The sequence below is a fragment of the Toxotes jaculatrix genome, chromosome 3 (genome assembly GCF_017976425.1).
Source record: "Toxotes jaculatrix isolate fToxJac2 chromosome 3, fToxJac2.pri, whole genome shotgun sequence".
Classification (NCBI taxonomy): Eukaryota; Metazoa; Chordata; class Actinopteri; family Toxotidae; genus Toxotes; species Toxotes jaculatrix.
Window position 1 is genome coordinate 22,678,185 of NC_054396.1, and position 19,781 is coordinate 22,697,965.

Below are 19,781 nucleotides of genomic sequence, written 5' to 3' on the forward strand. Positions count from 1 at the left end.
AAACGTCATAGTATAGTAAGGCGTTTTTTTCGGGCAAAAAAAGTCAAAAATTTTTTTGACCTCAAAATGTCATAAAAAAACGTCATAGTATAGTAAGGCGTCAAAATCGGACAAAAAAAGTCAAAAAATTTTTTGACCTCAAAATGTCATAAAAAACGTCATAGTATAGTAAGGCGTCAAAATCGGACAAAAAAAGTCAAATTTTTTTTTGACCTCAAAATGTGCCAAAAAACGTCATAGTATAGTAAGACGTTTTTTTCGGACAAAAAAAGTCAAAAAATTTTTTGACCTCAAAATGTCATAAAAAACGACATAGTATAGTAAGGCGTTTTTTTCGGCCAAAAAAAGTCAAAAATATTTTTGACCTCCAAATGACGTAAAAAATGTCATAGTATAGTAAGGCGTTTTTTTCGGGCAAAAAAAGTCAAAAATATTTTTGACCTCCAAATGTCGTAAAAAACGTCATAGTATAGTAAGGCGTCAAAATCGGCCAAAAAAAGTCAAAAATATTTTTGAACTCCAAATGTCGTAAAAAACGTCATAGTATAGTAAGGCGTTTTTTTCGGCCAAAAAAAGTCAAAAATATTTTTGACCTCAAAATGTCATAAAAAACGTCATAGTATAGTAAGGCGTCAAAATCGGACAAAAAAAGTCAAAAATTTTTTTGACCTCAAAATGTCATAAAAAACGTCATAGTATAGTAAGGCGTCAAAATCGGACAAAAAAAGTCAAAAATTTTTTTGACCTCAAAATGTCGTAAAAAACGTCATAGTATAGTAAAGCGTTTTTTTCGGCCCAAAAAAGTCAAAAAATTTTTTGACCTCAAAATGTCATAAAAAACGTCATAGTATAGTAAGGCGTCAAAATCGGACAAAAAAAGTCAAAAATTTTTTGACCTCAAAATGTCATAAAAAACGTCATAGTATAGTAAGGCGTCAAAATCGGACAAAAAAAGTCAAAAATTTTTTTGACCTCAATATGTCACAAAAAACGTCATAGTATAGTAAGGCGTCAAAATCGGCCAAACAAAGTCAAAAATTTTTTTGACCTCAATATGTCACAAAAAACGTCATAGTATAGTAAGGCGTCAAAATCGGACAAAAAAAGTCAAAAAATTTTTTGACCTCAAAATGTCATTAAAAATGTCATAGTATAGTAAGGCGTCAAAATCGGACAAAAAAAGTCAAAAATTTTTTTGACCTCAAAATGTCATAAAAAAACGTCATAGTATAGTAAGGCGTCAAAATCGGACAAAAAAAGTCAAATTTTTTTTTGACCTCAAAATGTCGTAAAAAACGTCATAGTATAGTAAGGCGTTTTTTTCGGACAAAAAAAGTCAAAAAATTTTTTGACCTCAAAATGTCATAAAAAACGTCATAGTATAGTAAGGCGTGTTTTTTGGCCAAAAAAAGTCAAAATTTTTTTCATAAAAAATGTCATAGTATAGTAAGGCGTCAAAATCGGACAAAAAAAGTCAATTTTTTTTTACCTCAAAATGTCATAGTATAGTAAGGCGTCAAAATCGGCCAAAAAAAGTCAAAATTTTTTTGACCTCAAAATGTCATAAAAAACGTCATAGTATAGTAAGGCGTTTTTTTCGGGCAAAAAAAGTCAAGTTTTTTATGACCTCAAAATGTCATAAAAAACGTCATAGTATAGTAAGGCGTCAAAATCGGACAAAAAAAGTCAAAAAATTTTTTGACCTCAAAATGTGATAAAAAACGTCATAGTATAGCAAGAAATTTTTTTTTTTGACTTTTTTTGGCTGATTTTGACGCCTTACTATAAAAAAAACTTTTCATAAGTACAAAACTATTTTGTACCCCAATGTTATTTAAAAAATAGACCAAACTGAAAAGAACTACAGAAAAATTAGTTCAATCAGACACATAATAGTCCTAATTTGACTGCTATCCATGTTTTCCACCCGGACACATTTAAGAGTCGGACACGTTGCAATGGCAACATGTTCGATAAGCAGCGGTTCTGCTGATGAAATAAATGATCCAGGAGCCGCTCCTTATGGCAACTTTATAAACTATTATACCTTTAATCCTCCGGAGAACCGCTTGAGTCTGATTCCAGCCACACTCCTTCAGGATTTAGGCTACAGAGACGGACATCGGACCACATTAATGCTGGACGTGGGATGTAATTCAGGGGTACGTGAGTTCTCAGGGACATACCTGCCTTTAGAATAGAATAGAGTAGAGTAGAGTAGAGTACAATACAATACAATACAATAGAGTTTCATTTGCCATTTGCACAGATACATGTGCATTGGAATTCGTTTTATAGCCTGTGAGCGTCTTCTGCATGTACATTTGCCTGTGATGCTTATGGTAAGCCCATTTTTCTGTACACCATGCGGGAAGAATTAAAGGGATACTCCCTTGATTTAGTATTGCATTCCCATAAAGTTAAGTGACTGGTTACAGTTTAAGTGGCAGAGGCTGATATACTCTGACTTTTACTCTCCAGTATGAGTCAAACCCCAAACATCCTTGATTCTAAATTTCCCATAATTCAAAAAACAAAACAGTGTCTGTCGTTAAATCCAGATGATGTCAGTTTTTTTTTTTTCAAACTTTCCACAGAAGACATTATTCAACTCATGAGTAAATGTGTCAAATTGGTGGATTGCCCCTTTAAATTACCATGGTGGTAAGAGCTGTCCTCTTTGTTTCTCTCTGTGAATGACAGGACCTGAGTGTAGCCTTTTATAAGCATCTGGTGCAGGAGCCCGTGTGTGAGGAAGAGTCAGAAAAGAGCAAAGTTCATCTCCTGGGGTTTGACCTGGATGAGGCGCTTATTCAGCGAGCTCAGCAGATCAACCCTCTGCCCAACAGCATCTCCTTTGTCCCGCTGGACATCACTACGGACAGCGACCAGCTGCAGGATTACCTCAACCAGCACGGCTGCTCCCACTTCCACCTGTGTCTGTGCCTGGCTGTCACCATGTGGGTCCATTTAAACCACGGAGACTCCGGCCTGCTGCAGCTTCTCTCTCGCCTGGCCTCCATCAGCCAGCACCTCCTGCTGGAGGCTCAGCCCTGGAAGTGCTACCGCTCTGCGGCCCGGCGGCTGAGGAAGCTGGGCCGCTCAGACTTTGACCATTTCAAGACCCTGAAGATTCGCGGGGACATAGCAGAACATGCCAGGGAGCACCTGGAGAGACACTGCGACATGGAGCTCATCCAGAGCTTTGGCAGCACTGCATGGGACCGAAAACTGTTGCTATTCAGACGGAGATGAGGCTGAGGGACAATGTTTCAAGTTTTCATCTGCTGCACAGCAGCTGCAGGGAATTGACTGACATTACTCTGCAACAATTTGGATAGTCATTTTATCAATTTCCATTAACTTTTAAAGCAAAAAGTTAAAAAAAAATCAATGGTCCCAGCTTCTGAAATATGAAGATTTGTATTTATCTTTGTCTTCAGTTTGTATTCTTGGGTTTTGTACTCGTGGTTTGACCAAAGAAGCAAAATGACTATTAGGTGGCATTTTATAGACCCGACTATTAATCTATTCCTGGCGTTTTTACTTAAAAAATAAATTATTACTCAGTTATCAAAATTACTGCCAGTTTGACTGGGAGTTGCAGCTCTATGGGAAAGGAAAACTGGCAGCTGAAGAACATTTAAATTCTATTTTATCGTTAAAACCTTGAAATACATTGTTTTTGTCATTCATGTAAAATCACTTAACTGTAATTTATCTGCCTCAACACTGATGTTTCATTTATTAAAATATTTGCCTGACAGCCTAGCTACACAGCTGTTCACTTTATGAATGTGTAATCGTTACCATGTCAATTAGATGATAAAACACAGCGTTTTTTTTTATGAAGCGGTCATTCCCTTCTGCATCAGAGCTGATTGAACCATAGAAACAAAAACTTCAACACAGCATTCTTATTTTCATCAATTTAATTACCGAATACTAAAAATAACATTACATAAAATGTCTTTTTAAAAGAAACCATTGAATATTACAAAGGTTGTAAATTTTGTAAAGTTAGGATATAAAATCTTTGAACAATGGTGCATAATTGAAAAGAAAAATAATTTTCATAAAATGTATATATTAACTGTTCTACTACATAAAAAATGAGATGGACACAAATTGCAGACAGATGAGATGAGCAGACACCGCCATTACCGCAGTGATCTCTCCTTTCGAAGAAAGAAAGACTTGAGATGCACAGCACACACCACAATCAGCTTAAGTTCTCAAGTTATGTCTATGTTCCAAAAAAAAAGGGGAGAAAAAAAAGGGGCGGAGGGTAGGGTTTACCATTTACAACGGAGGAAAACAAATGAGCTCAAGAGACTACAAAAAAGTGACTTGGTGACTGCTCCCAATATTCACACATCTCGATGGGTAAAAACCCGACTAAACTGGCCTTGGTTCCATAAACACATACCATTTTTCCACAGGTTCAAGCTGTACAAAGAGTAGCAAAATGAGAAACCTCATACTTTTATCATTCCACCAAGACAGGGAAATAATGGTCAGCTGTCTTTCAGTCTCCTAATACAGCCATTCCTATATCGTACTGTACAACTGGTCAGTCAGATCCACTGAAAGCTACCATGGTCACATAATTCATATCAGGAGGTCAACCTTAAGGAATTGGAATTGACTATACACAAAGGGAGGGAGGGAGGGTTGGGGTTGGGGGCGGGGGCATGCATAATCCAACAGTGTGCTTGCGTTCTTCCTCCTCTCTGAGTTTTACATCACCCTGTAGTACATCATCATGAGCCCTTGTTAAGAAGATGTTTTCGGTCAACACCACAGAATCACTCAAAAAGAATCACCAATCGAGGACATTCGGCGCCTGTTTGAACCGCAGAAGTCTCTCTACATGTGCGACACACTGGCCAGTCATGTCCAAACAGAGGTATTTCATTAGTCTCCTGCCGTTTGGGAGACGCGTTGTGTCACATTTTTGGTACACAGACACTGATTTTTTTCTGGAAGGGGAGTCAACAGTTCATTACGGTGAAGTTTCAAACATGTTAAAGATATGGTTTTTATCAAGTGTTATGCTGAGTGGCAGAATCTCTGTTCCTTCTGTGCATTAGTAGTGGTTTCAGTGGCCCATGAAGACCAGGTCGACAAATGCAGAGGGGGGGGGGGGGAGAGTGAACAAGAGAAGGTAGACTGGAAACAGACAACAACCCAGAGGACATCTCAGAAGACGAAGGACGACTGAGACAAGAGGCATTTAGGAGGAAACGAGGCGAGAGACACCAGCAGAGCTACTTGGTGTGGCTGGTCTGTTGCTCAGACAGCTGTAGTTTTTTTTTCACCAGGGATCCAGGAGCTGCTGCTTATCATGTAAGCTAATAATGCTGTTTAGGTTCAGATGAGTCCCCCTGAGTTAGTGCACACGTCAGAGTCAGGCAGGCCTCGCCTGCTTGTTCGTTAAGAAATCCACAAAAAAAGAAGCATTAAGGAATTAAAAAAAATGATCAATTCAGCAATTTTATATCAAGCTTACAGTTAGCTTTGGAGAGAAAGAGCCCGTCGTAGTCTTACAAGTCTGTGACTGGGGAAGGATCGAGTCAATGTCATTAATGTGGAGAGTGAGAAAAAGTTCAGGTGAAAATACGGCAGCTCCAACAAAGTGGTGCAGCCGACCTCTGAGTCCTGCTCATTTCCTGAAAACTCTGAGTATGCATTTTGTGTTGTGAATGTAATGTGCGCTATGTAGTGCCCAACCAGAGACTGGGTTGTGTTTGTCTGAGCATGCTCATACTTTTATATTGTGATCTGAACATATGACATGATTCTCAAGTGGTCGTTGGTGCAGGTCTGCCCAGCAGGCGAGTGGTTGGGGATCTGGTCAGGTGCTGGTGTTGCAGGTTACGCTGACTGTGCGTCAGTCAGACAGACAGGTAGGTAGACAGGCAGGTGGGCTGTAACAGGAGCTGGGCGCTGAGGCTAGATCAAAGGAGCCGTGTCCATCAAGCCTTTGTTGGGGTCCAGGCTGGCAAAGAAGCGGACGTCCCGGTCCTTGTCGGACTGCAGAGCCATTACAGTCTCTTCCAGCTCATCGGAGTAGGCGCAGCCCGGCTCCTTGAAGTAGGCTGTAAACCAGATACACAACTCTATTATTTAAAGTAAATAGCTACCTCCAAATAGCTAAAGGGTGTGTGTAAGAAAAAAAAAAAAGGGACAGAGCATGTGCTAAAACAGGAATATGTAACTTTGGAGAGACAACTTTACTTGGTCACATATGATCAGTAGCTTATGATGGTCTACTCTAAAGCTCACAAATAAACAGATTATCTTTCACTGTTATCACCTAGAAAATGTAAAAATGAGAAGTTGGGAGTTTGGCAGGGAATAATGTTCTCAGCGCATTCAGTCCAAATGACTGGTCACTGAGCTCATCTGCATTTTACCTTTCTCCATGACACTCTGTCGTAGAGCCTTGGCCACCAGTACGCGGACATTAGCCACCGGGTCTGAGGAGAGGCTGAGCAGGCTGGGCAGGAGGTGCTGGCTGAACTGCTCCATGGGCATGCAGTCCTCCTCCACTATGGCCTAAAATATAAGGAGACACAGAAGACAGTCACTCAAACAGACACACAAATATTTTCACACATGCCTGAAAATACGTCAGATCATAATCCTCTCATCAGACAGAGAAATTGACAAACTGGCTCATGAGCAAAGACTTTTCCACTATGGTATCACTGTAACACGTAGCTGGAGTTAGTCACGCTCTTATCTGTCTTCACGCTGTGTAACATGGTCATTATATAAAGGAACAACCAGTGTTTGATCTGTATCCATTTACAGCAGTACTGCAAGACATTATAAAATGTCAAAAAAAAAAAAAAAAAACTTTTTACTTTTACTTAAGACAATTTTAAATCCAGGATCCTTAAACACTGATGTATGTATGTTTTAGTAGAGATGCACCGATCCACATTTTTTCACTTTCAATCTGATCCCGATACCTGAATTTGGATATCTGCCTATACCAATACTATTCTGACACCAGCGTCTCATTGAGACAGGCCTCTGTTCAGGAAATCCATTCCACATTTTGCAGCCAGTTAGCAGAGCAGCCGGCAGGGAATCACTTGTGGAGTCATTTCAGCAGACAACATTAAAGCACAGACATGGTTCATGGATCGGAAATCTGCGCAGGTTGATCCATGAATTATGTTGGTATCGGAAACCGATACCGATACTGGATCGGATCGGCCCCATCCCTAGTTTTTAGAGAGAAATTCAATGAAAAAGGCGATAAATAATGTTCCCAGAAGCATAAACGGGATTAAAACTGGTTCAAGCTCCAAAGAGGATTTAATCTGCGACTTCATTTGTCAACAGTAGCTCAGACAACAATCGGAGGAGCAATCAAACAGCTATCTATGAAACTGGAATAACAGGTAGGGAGACGACGCAGAAGCCGCCGCTTTGTGCGAAGTGATGTGAGATAAACACAACAGACCTGGCAGATGAAGGCAAAGGCCTGCCTCCCCACCCACTTGGGACAGTGGCAGAACCTCATGGTGAGCTCGTTGATGAAGTTCAGGCCCAGGTCATCAGCACCACATGTGTACAGCTTCTGGAGGATCTCAACAACCTGAAAACACAGCCAGTAACGACACAGTTAAAATGTACGTTTCTTAGACCAGTGACACAATTTAAATTCATCTGCAAAAATGCAAACTTTCCTTCAAGATTTATAGGAATTTATCACAAATGTGCAGTAAGTTCAGAGTCACACACTGGACTGGATGAGATGAAAAGATGAGACTGATTGCAGGAGCTATACTGAAAGCTGAATAGACTGAAAACTTCGCACTGTCCTCTGCGTTTAAAGGAAGAGTTCAGCAGTCTGGGAAACATGCACGTTGTCTTTACTGGAAAGAGTGAGTTGAGAAGATCGATACCATTTGCAGGTCTGTGCAGTCCATATGAAGCTACTGCCAGCAGCCTGCTAGCTCAGCAGCTTAGCATAAAGACTGGAAACAAGGGGAATGTCTAGCCTGGCTCATTCCAAAGGTAACACAATCTGCTTACCAACACCTCTAAAGCTCACTAATTAACACACTGTATCTCATCTGTTTAATCCAGACAAATACCAAAGTGTAAAAACACCACAATGCAGTTTTATGGTTGGTTATGTGCCAGGAGGGCAGCCGTTCCTTCCTGGAGTCTGCGGGAGCACATTATGCTCCAGTCTACAGTTTCCTTGTAGCCAAGCTAAGATGATCAAATACAACCATCCGTCAGGACATTACTTCATCTCACTACAACACATACTAAACTTCATCCATGTGTGTGACTCATTTCCCTTTTGTTTTAGATTTTCCAGTGTTTTTGCTGACCCAACCATCTGTCACAAGCTGCCAATGCTTTTCCTCAACAGATGTCCTCTACACCAGAAAACAAAAAACCCAAACCGTGCAATCTGCTGTAAACTTACCAGTTTGTATGAGATCCACCTGACCTCTGAGACCTTGTCAGAGCAGAGGGTGAGTGCTATCTGTCTGAGGTAGTCATACACGTCGTAGTGGCTGTACAACTCTATGATCAAGATCAGCTGCCTGTAAGGAGACAGGGAAAATAACACTTTGCTCAGGTAAACATGAGGTTTATCCAAACATTCTTGTGAATACAAACAGCAAAAGTAAAATAAAATGCTATTTAAAATAATCTATTGTGGAAAGAAATGAGTAAATAAGCAGTTTGGCTAACACTGACTGCAGAATTAAATCTAGAGTAAGAGAAGAATTCAGCTCTGCTATTCTGCCAATGAGCAGGACATTGAGAGGAAGCCAGTCTGGATATGAGAGTCTGCTAAAAATGTAAATGTGATTATTTCCAAATTCCTTCCTGACTGGAAGAGAAAAAGGAGACGTACTCTGCCAGCTCGTATCTGAATCTCCAGTTGCGACTGTTGTCCGTCACCATGAACTCCTGCAGCTGGTAAAGATACTCTCTCCTCTTGTCTGCGTGCAGCAGCTGTAGTAAGGAGATGCACGAGCCAGATTAGTTGTTTAGCACCAAGTGTTACATGTAAAGCAAATGAAGCAGCTGTTTTCAAATCATAAAAGAGCTGTCATTTCATTACTCGCTAATCTTAAAACAGTATGAAAAACAAGACCAAACGTACAAATCTTATTCTGATAGTGTTATCACACCCGGACCAGCAGCAGATGAATCTATAAATCTTACCTTAAGGAAGTCATACAAGTGTTTGAGCACGCCAATGCGGACCTCGTCCAGGTCTTTGAGGAAACCATTGAAGATGGGGACCAGATCAGCCGCCGTCAGCTGGTCTCCCAGGATAACCGCCAGCTCATGGATGGAGAAAGCCAGCGTACGCCGCACCTTCCACTAAGAGGGGGAAGGCAGGAGGGAGAGAAACACATCAGCCATGAACAAGCAAGTGTAAAATAAAGAAATCTTATTAGGTTGAATTTTTTTACGAGGAAAAACATCTTATTGTATTCATAATTACTGATTAGGTTGTAAAATCATTAAGAAAAATAAATTATTAAAGAAACAGATCATTTATCTGAACCCCTCAGTGACTGGCAGTGGTCCTGCCAGGACAATGCTGTGAGGCTAACAGTGACATTCAGTGTTTCAGTGTTGTGAAGACGTAATGAGGAACATGACTGAGTGCCGTCACACCGTCACTGCTGCTGTTCGAGGTGAAGCAACAGTTCACTTTGTACATTTCCCGTTCTTGCTCACATCCTCAAGTAATGCACACAAGAAAAGTGTGAAAATGTTAAGGCCACTTTACCCTGTTCAACTTTGAGCTGTACAAAAGTGTAAAGTGTTCTTAGTGTAAAGTGTATACAAGATGACCAAACACTATACTATTTAATCTTATCGCTATTTAGGCTTATATTTTTTCATGAAGGTGAAACAGCAACTGTAATCCCTCACTACCCTCATGGTTTCCAATTTTTTTTAACCTACCTGCACATCAGTAGCAAGAGTTTCATATGTGTCCTTGAGGCAATGCCAGTTCTGTCGTCCCAAAGTAAGAGCGACCCCCGGCAGGCTGAAGGCACAGTGTTTGGCTATTTCTGTATCCACCGTCTGGGCCCGGACCGGGTCCGTCATGGAGAGGTACTGATCCAACAGCTGCTGGGGGATGACATTCTGGAGACACAGCGAGAAGGTATTTAATAATCTGTGTCTGAGCCAATCAATACCAACAGTAAGCAACAGATCAATATTTCCAGAACGTTTGAGATCCATGCTTACTGACCTGGATCTTAGGCTTATCCTCAGACACTGGGCTGTGAGCTGAGTCTTCCTTTCCCTCCTCCTCCACACTCTCAATCAGTTCAGACTCCTGAGGAGAATACAAAGTGGGCATTTTACACATCATGCAGCCCTAACTGAAGCACTTACAACAAGTAACCACTACATTCACATGATATTTAGCGCAGATGTACAAATTCACTTAGAAAAGACGCAAATGCAAAGAGTGATCTAGGGATTTTAAGACTTCATATTGAATCATTTAACTAAAAGTCGAAATTGTTTAGATTTTTTTTTTCTTTATCTACCCCAAGATGCCAGCCCACTCAGTCAAATCTGGTCAAACCAAACCCACACAGTCCTGATAAAGTTTTTTTTTCCCCCATATTTAACTTTCAATGTTGCTGCTTTACTCGTGAATACATAGAAATCATCATGAGAAACATCATGAGATATCAACATGAGAAACCCTACATTGTACTTACCTACAGCACAACTCAAATTAACCCCTTGCATCAAGTATAATTCCAGCTTAAGTTTAGTATGTGTATGTAGTTAGTGAGTATATCTGTGCAGGTATATATATATATTACACAACAGCTGAATTTAGCACACTGCAATAATCTGAATTGTCTCGTACCAGAACAGGGAAGTCAGGAGGAGACTCTTCCTGGTCCTCCTGGGGTTCCTGGGGCTCCTGAGGCTCCTGGGGCTCCGTCTGCGTCTCTTCGTCCCCTTGCTCCTGGACGGGGCTCGACTCCAAAGCTGGAGGAGTTTCCATTGTTTGCTCCTCTTCTGCGGTGCTCTCCTCACTCTCTGACTGAACCTCCACAGATTTGCTCTCCACAGGCAGACTCTCAGTGTTGCTCTCAGGCTGGACTTCTGACTGGGGTTCAGTTGGGCTGTTGTCTGTTGGGCTGTCGAGCTGGGCTGCCTTCAGAGCTGCTGACAACACCTGGACTTGAGCTGGTGGTAAATTACACACGCACAACTCAATCTTCATGCCAATACAGTGCCAAAATAAAAACACAGTGACAGTAGCCGATCAAATGTAATTCACACACATTCTGCCTCTGTATACTCACCTTGTACATCAGGGTCATCCATGTGTGGTTGCAAACAGTCCAAAACCTTCTGGATCTGGTCGCTCGTAGCTTTGCCATGACTGGACTTGGGCTCTGAACAACTATCTTCAGGTTTCTCCTCCTCCTCCTCTTTCTCCTTCTGCTCCTCCTTCTCTGTCTCATCCTCAGGTGTCTGACAACTTAGCATCTCCAGCTCCCCACTGATGTCAGGTAAAGGAGACCTCCAGTAGTGGAAAGAATTAAAGTTTTCATCTGTCTGCTCTGTCTCTTTTGTGTTCTTAGCGTTGTTTGTAGTTGTAGGGCTGACGTTGCTGTTTGAGACGGTGCGGGTGAAACCATCATGCATCTCTCCAAGAACAGAGGCGTGGTTGTCATCAAAGCTGTGCATGTCTTCGCTGTCAGCTGCTGACACGTGTTCTGGGGACGGTGTGGCACGGCCATCCTGGTTGGGAGGTGTGTGAGCGATGGTTCTTTCTGTGTGGCAGCCGCTGATGTTGGAGCAGTTCAGGGAGTTTAGGGAGCAGTCGCTGAAATGAGATTGACAAAATCTAAAGGAACTTGAACAGACTAAAAGAGAATCTCTTTTAATGTCTCTTGTTGAAGCGGGGATGAGGGTGGGGTGGTCTTACCCTTCCGACGTACACCTGGGGACCTCTAGTAGGGCGCCATCCTCTCTGAAGTGAAGGCCTGTGCTGGAGGGGTTGGCAAAGGTGGAGATGAAGCGTCCCAGAGACTGAAAGGCAGCCTGGCGCACCTGGAAGTGGAGCCGGGAGGAATCTGTCAGTTTCATTGTGACTACAAAGCAGTTTATTAGGTGTTAAGCCAGTCAAAAAACAGAAAAAACCTAAAGTTCACAGCTCAAAATCAGGGACAATAGAGTGCATACACTAATGAAGAAAACAAACTTTCTAGATTCCAAGGCTAAGCAATAACTGCCCTTTTTTCATCACAGCACAGAGGAAGTTACACAGAGAGAACAAATGCGCTTGTAATTTTATGCAATCGAATGAACTGCAGTTATTCTTGTGTGTGTCTTACCCAGCGGGACTGGTCACTGATGAGGCTGATGAACAGGGGGGACAGTTTTGCACGTCGCACCTCTGGAGAGGTGGAATTTGAGACCATCATGAAGCACTCAGCGCAAGCTTTCCTGATGCCCCACAGGCTGTCTGAGCACAGATCGAAGAACTTGGGCATCTAGGTTAAAAACAAAACCAAATCAGTACAACTCACACAAATTAAGTGTCTGAACTATGAAGGGATCTGTAAACAGCAACGGAGCAAATTAACTAGAAATGTTTTAATTTGATACACAGTTAAGTTGCATGACAGCAGACAAACACAGGTAGCTTGATGCACTAACTGTGGTGTGATATTTGTCAAGTAGTGACTCTGGAAAAGCTTAAAGGACATTTTATTGTCATGTTAAATAATGACACAAATGTAAATACATAATTAAAATGAAGTCTCGAGTGTCTCACCAGTAGTTTTTCTGTGGCCTCCTGACCCACGATAGAACAAAACTCTCCAAAATTTGCGGCACAGACCTGCAATACACAAATAATACAAACATGATAAGTTCAATGACACAAAACTAAAGAGCCACATATTAAATAAATAAAGAATAATTATTATTTTGTATCATTAGACAAAAGCCAAGAGAGAAAATTACACAGACCATGTGGGCTACTAAATTACCTCCGACTCAGTCACTAATTTGTTTTCATGTAATGCCCTGGACTTGTTAGCTTATTTTTTTCTACATGCATTATTTACATGGCCTTGCTGAGAAAAATCTCCCCACCCTTCTGGCATCTGTACTTTGAAACCCAAGCTAAACTACAATGATTTGCTCATGTCTGTGACTTTGTTGTTTTTCATAACATGCATACCTAAAAGAGAAAATTTTGGAAATATGCAATTCTAGACAACAATTCCTATAGCTTTAACCTTTCCAATACAAGTAACTACTTTCACAACATTTCTACCAGAATATAAGTGTTCAAATTGTTAAAATAACTGTGCATTTTATCTGCAAAACCATCACAGACCATTAGAATTGGCTTAATCTGTGTAAACTATTGCACAATTTTCTGACAATGCTTTCTGAAAACACTCTGCTGGTTTTAATAATAATTTAATAAAACAAGGATTTGTATGTTTTATTGAGAGTGCAGCCCTGTATAACACAAGATACAAAAAAAAACAAACAAAAAAAACACTTAGACCACCTTTACAGCTCTTAAATAACTCTCCTCCAACTGGCACAGTCACACCAGAGAATTAACATTCCTCAGAATACAACAGCATAGTGTGGGCTAAGTTGATGCGCAAAACAGAATTAAGTCAGAATTCACAGAGTTATTGAATTTATCCTCACGAAGCACATGAAACACAATTAAACTCTAGCCCAAATAAGTGTTTGGCTCAGCTGGGACAACAGTTTGAAACAGAATATCTTGTGTGTTCATAATTATGAAGTAATTTCAGACTGTTGAAAATATTTTCATCTTTAAGTTGGAGGAGATAAACATGGTGTGGTGGCTGTTACCTTGCGGACTTGGAAGAGCCTAGCATCACTGCACAGGTCACAGAAACGCGGCAGCAGTAGATGCTCCACTGTGTCTTTGCTCAGCATGGTGACAACTTTACACATGATCTGTAAGAAGGGACATATGGAGAGGATTTAGTGCCATCACAACTCAGACTAAGTTTCAGTTACATAACTATTCTACACAACTCAATAGTAGGTTATGTGTGTTTCAGGGGGCTGAACCTGATTTGGGAAAACTTAATTTGAACTGGGTGAAGTGAATTAGTGAATACTTAAGACATAAATACAATATAAATGAGAGTGAAATTAATAAATCACATTTAAATTAGAATCTCTGCATTTAGTTCAAAATGCATTACAATTTCAACTTTTGAATTCATTCATTCAAAAGATGCAGTTTATACTTCCGACAGTTCAATCACGCATAACAAATACCAATTTAAGTATAAATGGAGGATTCTCTGTCTGTTGTATTTCAATTTTTTCAGCAATCGCTTATCTGATCAACTTCAGACTTAGTGGGTGTATAGCTAGTGAGAAAGCTTCAAACATTGCTTTTCTACACGTCAGCTGACATGAACAAAACAACAGAACACCACTATGAGGACAGTGCAGCAAAACCACAATTCATAGTGTGTACAGGATTTTAAGAGAGGCATGACTCAACTGCAATAGCATTTTCGATGCCGTTACTCAGACACTATCAGAGTGAAGTGGAGCAGCCAACTCCATCAGTAACAAACTGACAGTGTAGGCTGAAAAGGATTCTTTGGTAAAGGATCCCCACTCCCCAATACTGATTTAAAAGCTGAACCTTTGTAGACTAAGTTTGTCTAGTACCATGTTTTTCTTTCATTTCACTCAAGCTAATTGCCCTGATAATGGCAAATAAAAAATATTAACTTATAACACTAGTGGATTTTCTTACAGCAACAGCCTCTATTTTGTAGTCATCGTCACTGCTGGGTTCTGTGAGGTCCAGCAGAACCGGACAAACTTTGGTCTCCATGTCAGCTTTAGAGATGAGGCCCTGCTCCAACAGAACGAGCAGCGCTGCCTGGCTGGTCTTCCGCACCTGAAAAGTTGAAAGCAAGTTTACAGACACATTTTTAAAAAAAAAACCAACTCTGTGCAAATAAATCTTTAGGTTTTTTTTTTAATAGTTCACTTAAACAGAAAGTATAGAAGTACAGAAGAGAGGTACATTGTCAATGAGCAGTGATTGTTGTTTTTAAATTTTTTAATTGTACATCTCAGCTAGAAAATTGGCAAATTTGAAACCTACCTGGTTATTTGGATCAGTGAGATACCGGACCACAATTGGTACCAAGTATCTTGAGAAAGCTGCTGGGAAGTTGGGCCGACTCTCGTGTAAAAACATGGCAATGTTGGGGACCTGCTCCATCAGTTCAGCTCGCACTGTGGGCTCTGAGTACACACATCACATCATATGGTTAATGAACAAAGATAAAATGCGTGCATGACAGGGCAACAAATGTTATATACTTTCTTCCATTTACAGATTAAAGCCTGAAAGAGCTTAATCTTGCTTATTATGAAAATGCAAATACTAAAGTGGAGCCTAATATAAGGCTGTGGTGGATTTAAAAACGCATCTACCTCCATCTTCTGACATTCTGGCAACTGTCTCCATGACACTGATAAAGTCATTTTCGTTGTCACTGAATTCTCGAAGCACATCAAGCAGGCCACGAGCCACGATCTGCCTAGAAAGCAAGAGGAGCTTCAAGTTAGTAAGACTGCCTGCCAATACCTATGAGTGTTGAGTGCACGCAGCGTAACACACAGCACTGACAGAGCTGTCAAGCACATTACACACACATATACTTGGAAATGACAGGAGGGCTTGAACCCTGCAAAGCTGTGCATGAAAAGCATGAAGACGCGAGCTAGACACATTTGTGAGGGTTCACCAGCAGTATTAAATGTTTGCAGGGAAACTGTGATTTAACTATTTAAAAGCCACATACTGAGGATTTTAAATACACTGAGTTTATCTGGCAGGTTTTACCAAGAAGGAGGTACCACATTAAAATCCACACACTGATGAACACAAAATATATTTTAAAAAATGCCAACAATACATTTAAAGAACATTAAAAAAATACCCATTAAACCTATTATAAACAGCGACTACTGTTGTAGACTTAATGCCATGTTCAGACAGACACAATCCTCCCAGGGCTCTACTTAAAGTCTTCTGGCATTCCTGCACTATAGAGTTAGCACAGGTATGTCATTTGTAAATACACAGGAATGTAGGCAATCCTCAAGATGGCTATGAAAAAACACATCCGCAGATGACTTGAGATTGTGCGATGTGTCAGTCTCACATTTCAATTTCTTCTCTTCAAGTGACACCTCTTTGCCATTTGACAGATGTTTCCTTGTTACTAAGCTCCACTAGATTGCAGATGTTTCCCTTTTTCTAAGATCAACTTGGGGCAGCGTAATGTTTCCAACACAATCGTCAGATCAACCAACAGCTGTAGTAGTAGCAAGAAATGCAAATGAAGAGAAATAGAAGTTGTAACTGAAGCTTTAGCAGGTCAAGATCCGATGTGGCAAACATCTCAAGATAATCATGGGGAATATTTAGCTGTGAGGATTATTTTTCTAACAAAAGAAAAGAGAGGATTTAATTCTTTATTTTCAATTACAATAACCAAGTTGCCTCATGTTCTTCTGAGCTGCAGTTACGGAGGAAGACTGTAAAGCATCTACACTTGGAAATCAAAGAATCTTATAGTCGTCATTATGTACTTATTTCTTGTGGTTAACCCCCATGTGACACATGGAAAGCCCAGAACAGCAAAGTGATTTGAATGAAAACTATTAAAAATACATAATGCTCTTTATTATTTGTCATAAAACCTTTTATGATGACAAATGACCTTGTCCTTCTCTGGATTCTGTAGGAACGATGATTCAGATCTGACAGATCTGCATTTGACCCTCGGAAGTTAACCTGCTCTGGAGCAGGGCAAACTGTATGATCTACTCCATTAAAAAATGAGCCAGTTTTGTGATTACAGAAAACCAAAGTTAAACCCAAAGTTAGCTGGATAACCCACTAATCTTGCTTCGTGGCACAGGCACCTGATTGTTTGATATTAAGCATTTTGTCTTGTTTTGGGTGTTGCCTGAGCACAGGGCTCCACTTACCTGTTGAAAACATTCTCACTGAAGGCATACTTCTCTAGCCTCCCAAGAGGAGTTAAGTTGTCTTGTCCTGCGTCAAGAAAGGCTGTGATGCGGATGCCGTCACACTCTGAACCATAGTCATCAAAACCAACTGAGAGGGAGAGAAAAGTAATTTTATAGTCACACAAATAGGAACAATTTGTGAAAAGCACATTTAATGCCTAGAAAAACAAAACACTTATAATAAGGACACTGACAAAAGTAGCACAGCAGTTACTGCATCATGTTGATGATACTGAGCCAAGCTAAATGTCAGAAATAAAGAACCTCCAATGTGTGAATAAAGCAGAAAGGCTAAAGTCTAACAGATTACTCCCTTTAATGATCCAACCATAAATACACATTTGCTTTGCAGTTGGATCTAAATGCTGTTTCATCACCTTGGCCAATGCAGACAACAGGGACTCTCTATAACTGCTAAGAATAGCATAGCGTAAAACCCTGAAATACTGCTGACAGCTTTAAATTTCACATGGGTGAATGGGGTTGCCCAGAAAGATGACACTTCCATATACCATATATATATAGTTCCACATGCAGTATATGCAAGAAATAAACCCTTCAACTCAGGTATTGTTTAATGTGGTTTTATAAAGAAATTAAAATAACTGGAGTACTCACAGTCATCCAAATCATCATGGCCATCTTCAAAGTATAAAGATAGACCTGTAAGGATAAGGCAATTAGAGGGGTGGGGTGGTCCATGGTGGTAAACATGTCATCAACATACCATCACTTGTCTTTATACACCACTGCACCCTTCAAAATGAAAGGAGTTTTGAGCTGGCAGGTTTACAAGCTGCCAATTACTCAGAAGGGACCAAGTCTCCTTCAATAATACTGACAATAAATAGTCATGGTCATGACATTGTCGGAGTAGTGATGTGAAAGAGAAGAAATCAAAACAAGTCAGTAAATATCAGTAATAGTAATATTTTTCGTGAATACCACACAAGCATGAAGGAAAATTTTACAATGACACACGTTTATTGTCTCAGCTGATTTTTTTTAAACTACTTGACATAATTCTGGTCAATAAGCTAATAAGCAGTCAAGTTACTACCAACAAAACCCTGACAGGAAAGACAGGTGTTGCAGCTTACATAATGAATGTGATTAGGTGATTATTATGTCACAGAAAATCCTGGTGCATTTACTTGAGCCACATTTCTGTAAACCCAAAGGCTGTTAAAACGACTTATACCTATCTTTTTATTAAAATCTTTATTTACATTAGAAATTATATTCCTGTTCCTTTGTGTCAATTATCGCTGCAATGTAATTATTTTCAAGTAATCTGCCAATTTTTGAATGATAATCAACTGTATTTTCCTAAAGCATCAAACATGTCTAGTTTTATCTGACCATCAGTCCCAAAAGCCAAAGATAATAAGTTTACTATGACATAAGATAAAGAAAAGTGGCTCACAATTGAGGAGTTGGACCTACGAGGACAATTTTTTTTTTCCTTTAAAAATGACTTAAAATGAATACTTGATAATGAGCACAGCTGTTGATTAATTTTCGGTCACACAACTAATCAATTCAATTGACTAATCATTACAGCTTTAATATCATCAAAGAGAGGGGGAAAAACTAAAATTACAACGCAGGTCCTAAGACAAAATTCTTCCAGAAAAAAAAAATTCTGTGTGGCTTCCCATTGTCATGCAATCCAAAGAGAGAGAGAAACTAGCCTTCTTATGAAGTAATCAACGCCTTAACATCATATCCGTTTGATAGCATAGCGACACTATTACTGGACTTTCAGTCATGATTTGTTTTCAGTACCCCTCCAGCCCTAGATACAGGACAATAGTACGGTAGGGTAATCAAAAGAAAAGCCCAGAAATAAGTCCCAGAAGGAGAAGCATGTGGTGGGACGGGTAATGCCTGTGTTTACAGCTGGGCAAGCAAGGGAATGTGCTCCAAATATAAAAACACATCCTAACCTCGAAAAGATACATTAAACGTGGTGTTTCATGAGTGGATCAAATAACGCTGCGAGTGGTTTATCAAGAGCAGCACCAAAGAGCAGGTTGGCAAGGAAAAACATCTCTCCTTTGTTATGGTATAAAGGAGGATTTGGTCAGCTTATGGCTGAAAATGACTTTAGCAACTTGGCTAACGTTAGCTAGGTCACCTCGCTAGCCTGTGCTATGACAACAGTTCGATAATAAACACGGCTGATGGCGTTCAGTAGTGTCTAACTACGAAAGACCGTGGTGATTTAAAGAATAAACTACACGCATGGAGACGTTTTACGTTAAAACGTTGCTTCAAAGGCACCAATTTCTATACCGCTGAGTGGCTTTCGTTAGCTAGCTAGCGAGCGGTGCTAAGTTTGCTAACACGGCTTGTCCAGCCCTTACGCTTGACTTGAGGCTAACGCATCGCCTGGGAATAGCACAAATGTAGTGAGGCAGGCTATTTCAACTGTTTCAGTTCTGAGGAGCAAATACGTCTTTACAAGTGACCGCACAGCGTGAAAGTATAGAAGAAAACACTATTTAAAAAGTACCATTACCTGCCATCTTGAGTCTCGGCTCGGCTCTGCGGGGCCGCCGTCCCGGTGTGGGCTGTCACCGCCGCACAGCTGTCACTCAAACAGGGCAGCAAACTACTTCCTGAGAACACTTCCTGACGCTGGTATTCAC

At 40.3% G+C, this 19,781-nt stretch overlaps 2 protein-coding genes across 2 annotated transcripts; one reads left to right on the forward strand and one right to left on the reverse strand.

Moving 5' to 3' along the window:
* The first annotated feature begins 1,951 nt into the window (after window positions 1-1,951).
* LOC121179476 (pre-miRNA 5'-monophosphate methyltransferase) lies at window positions 1,952-3,766 on the forward strand. Its single transcript, XM_041034361.1, has 2 exons — window positions 1,952-2,162; window positions 2,704-3,766. Exons 1-2 carry the CDS (start codon window positions 1,959-1,961, stop codon window positions 3,253-3,255), a joined length of 756 nt encoding a protein of 251 aa, XP_040890295.1. The 5' UTR covers window positions 1,952-1,958; the 3' UTR covers window positions 3,256-3,766.
* Window positions 3,767-5,253: 1,487 nt separating this feature from the next.
* Window positions 5,254-19,775, reverse strand: ppp4r1l (protein phosphatase 4, regulatory subunit 1-like). The gene is made up of 20 exons (XM_041033138.1): window positions 19,652-19,775; window positions 17,746-17,790; window positions 17,086-17,215; window positions 15,520-15,626; window positions 15,185-15,327; window positions 14,828-14,974; window positions 13,897-14,004; window positions 12,827-12,892; window positions 12,384-12,542; window positions 11,975-12,099; window positions 11,346-11,872; window positions 10,901-11,226; window positions 10,265-10,351; window positions 9,970-10,155; window positions 9,214-9,375; window positions 8,900-9,000; window positions 8,462-8,582; window positions 7,481-7,615; window positions 6,420-6,561; window positions 5,254-6,101 (listed from the first exon to the last, which is right to left on the reverse strand). Exons 1-20 carry the CDS (start codon window positions 19,656-19,658, stop codon window positions 5,956-5,958), a joined length of 2,970 nt encoding a protein of 989 aa, XP_040889072.1. The 5' UTR covers window positions 19,659-19,775; the 3' UTR covers window positions 5,254-5,955.
* Between the last annotated feature and the right edge of the window lie 6 nt (window positions 19,776-19,781).

Bases quoted from the DNA above. Each gene is read 5' to 3' on its own strand.
- ppp4r1l (XM_041033138.1), bottom strand. The intron at 14,975-15,184 runs GTAGGTTTCAAA...TCAACTTTTCAG, and splicing joins TCACTGATCCAAATAACCAG to GTGCGGAAGACCAGCCAGGC. The intron at 10,156-10,264 runs GTCAGTAAGCAT...CTGTGTCTCCAG, and splicing joins AGGATAAGCCTAAGATCCAG to AATGTCATCCCCCAGCAGCT.
- LOC121179476 (XM_041034361.1), top strand. From the start codon at position 1,959: ATGGCAACATGTTCGATAAGCAGCGGTTCTGCTGATGAAATAAATGAT. The intron at 2,163-2,703 runs GTACGTGAGTTC...TGTGAATGACAG, and splicing joins ACGTGGGATGTAATTCAGGG to GACCTGAGTGTAGCCTTTTA.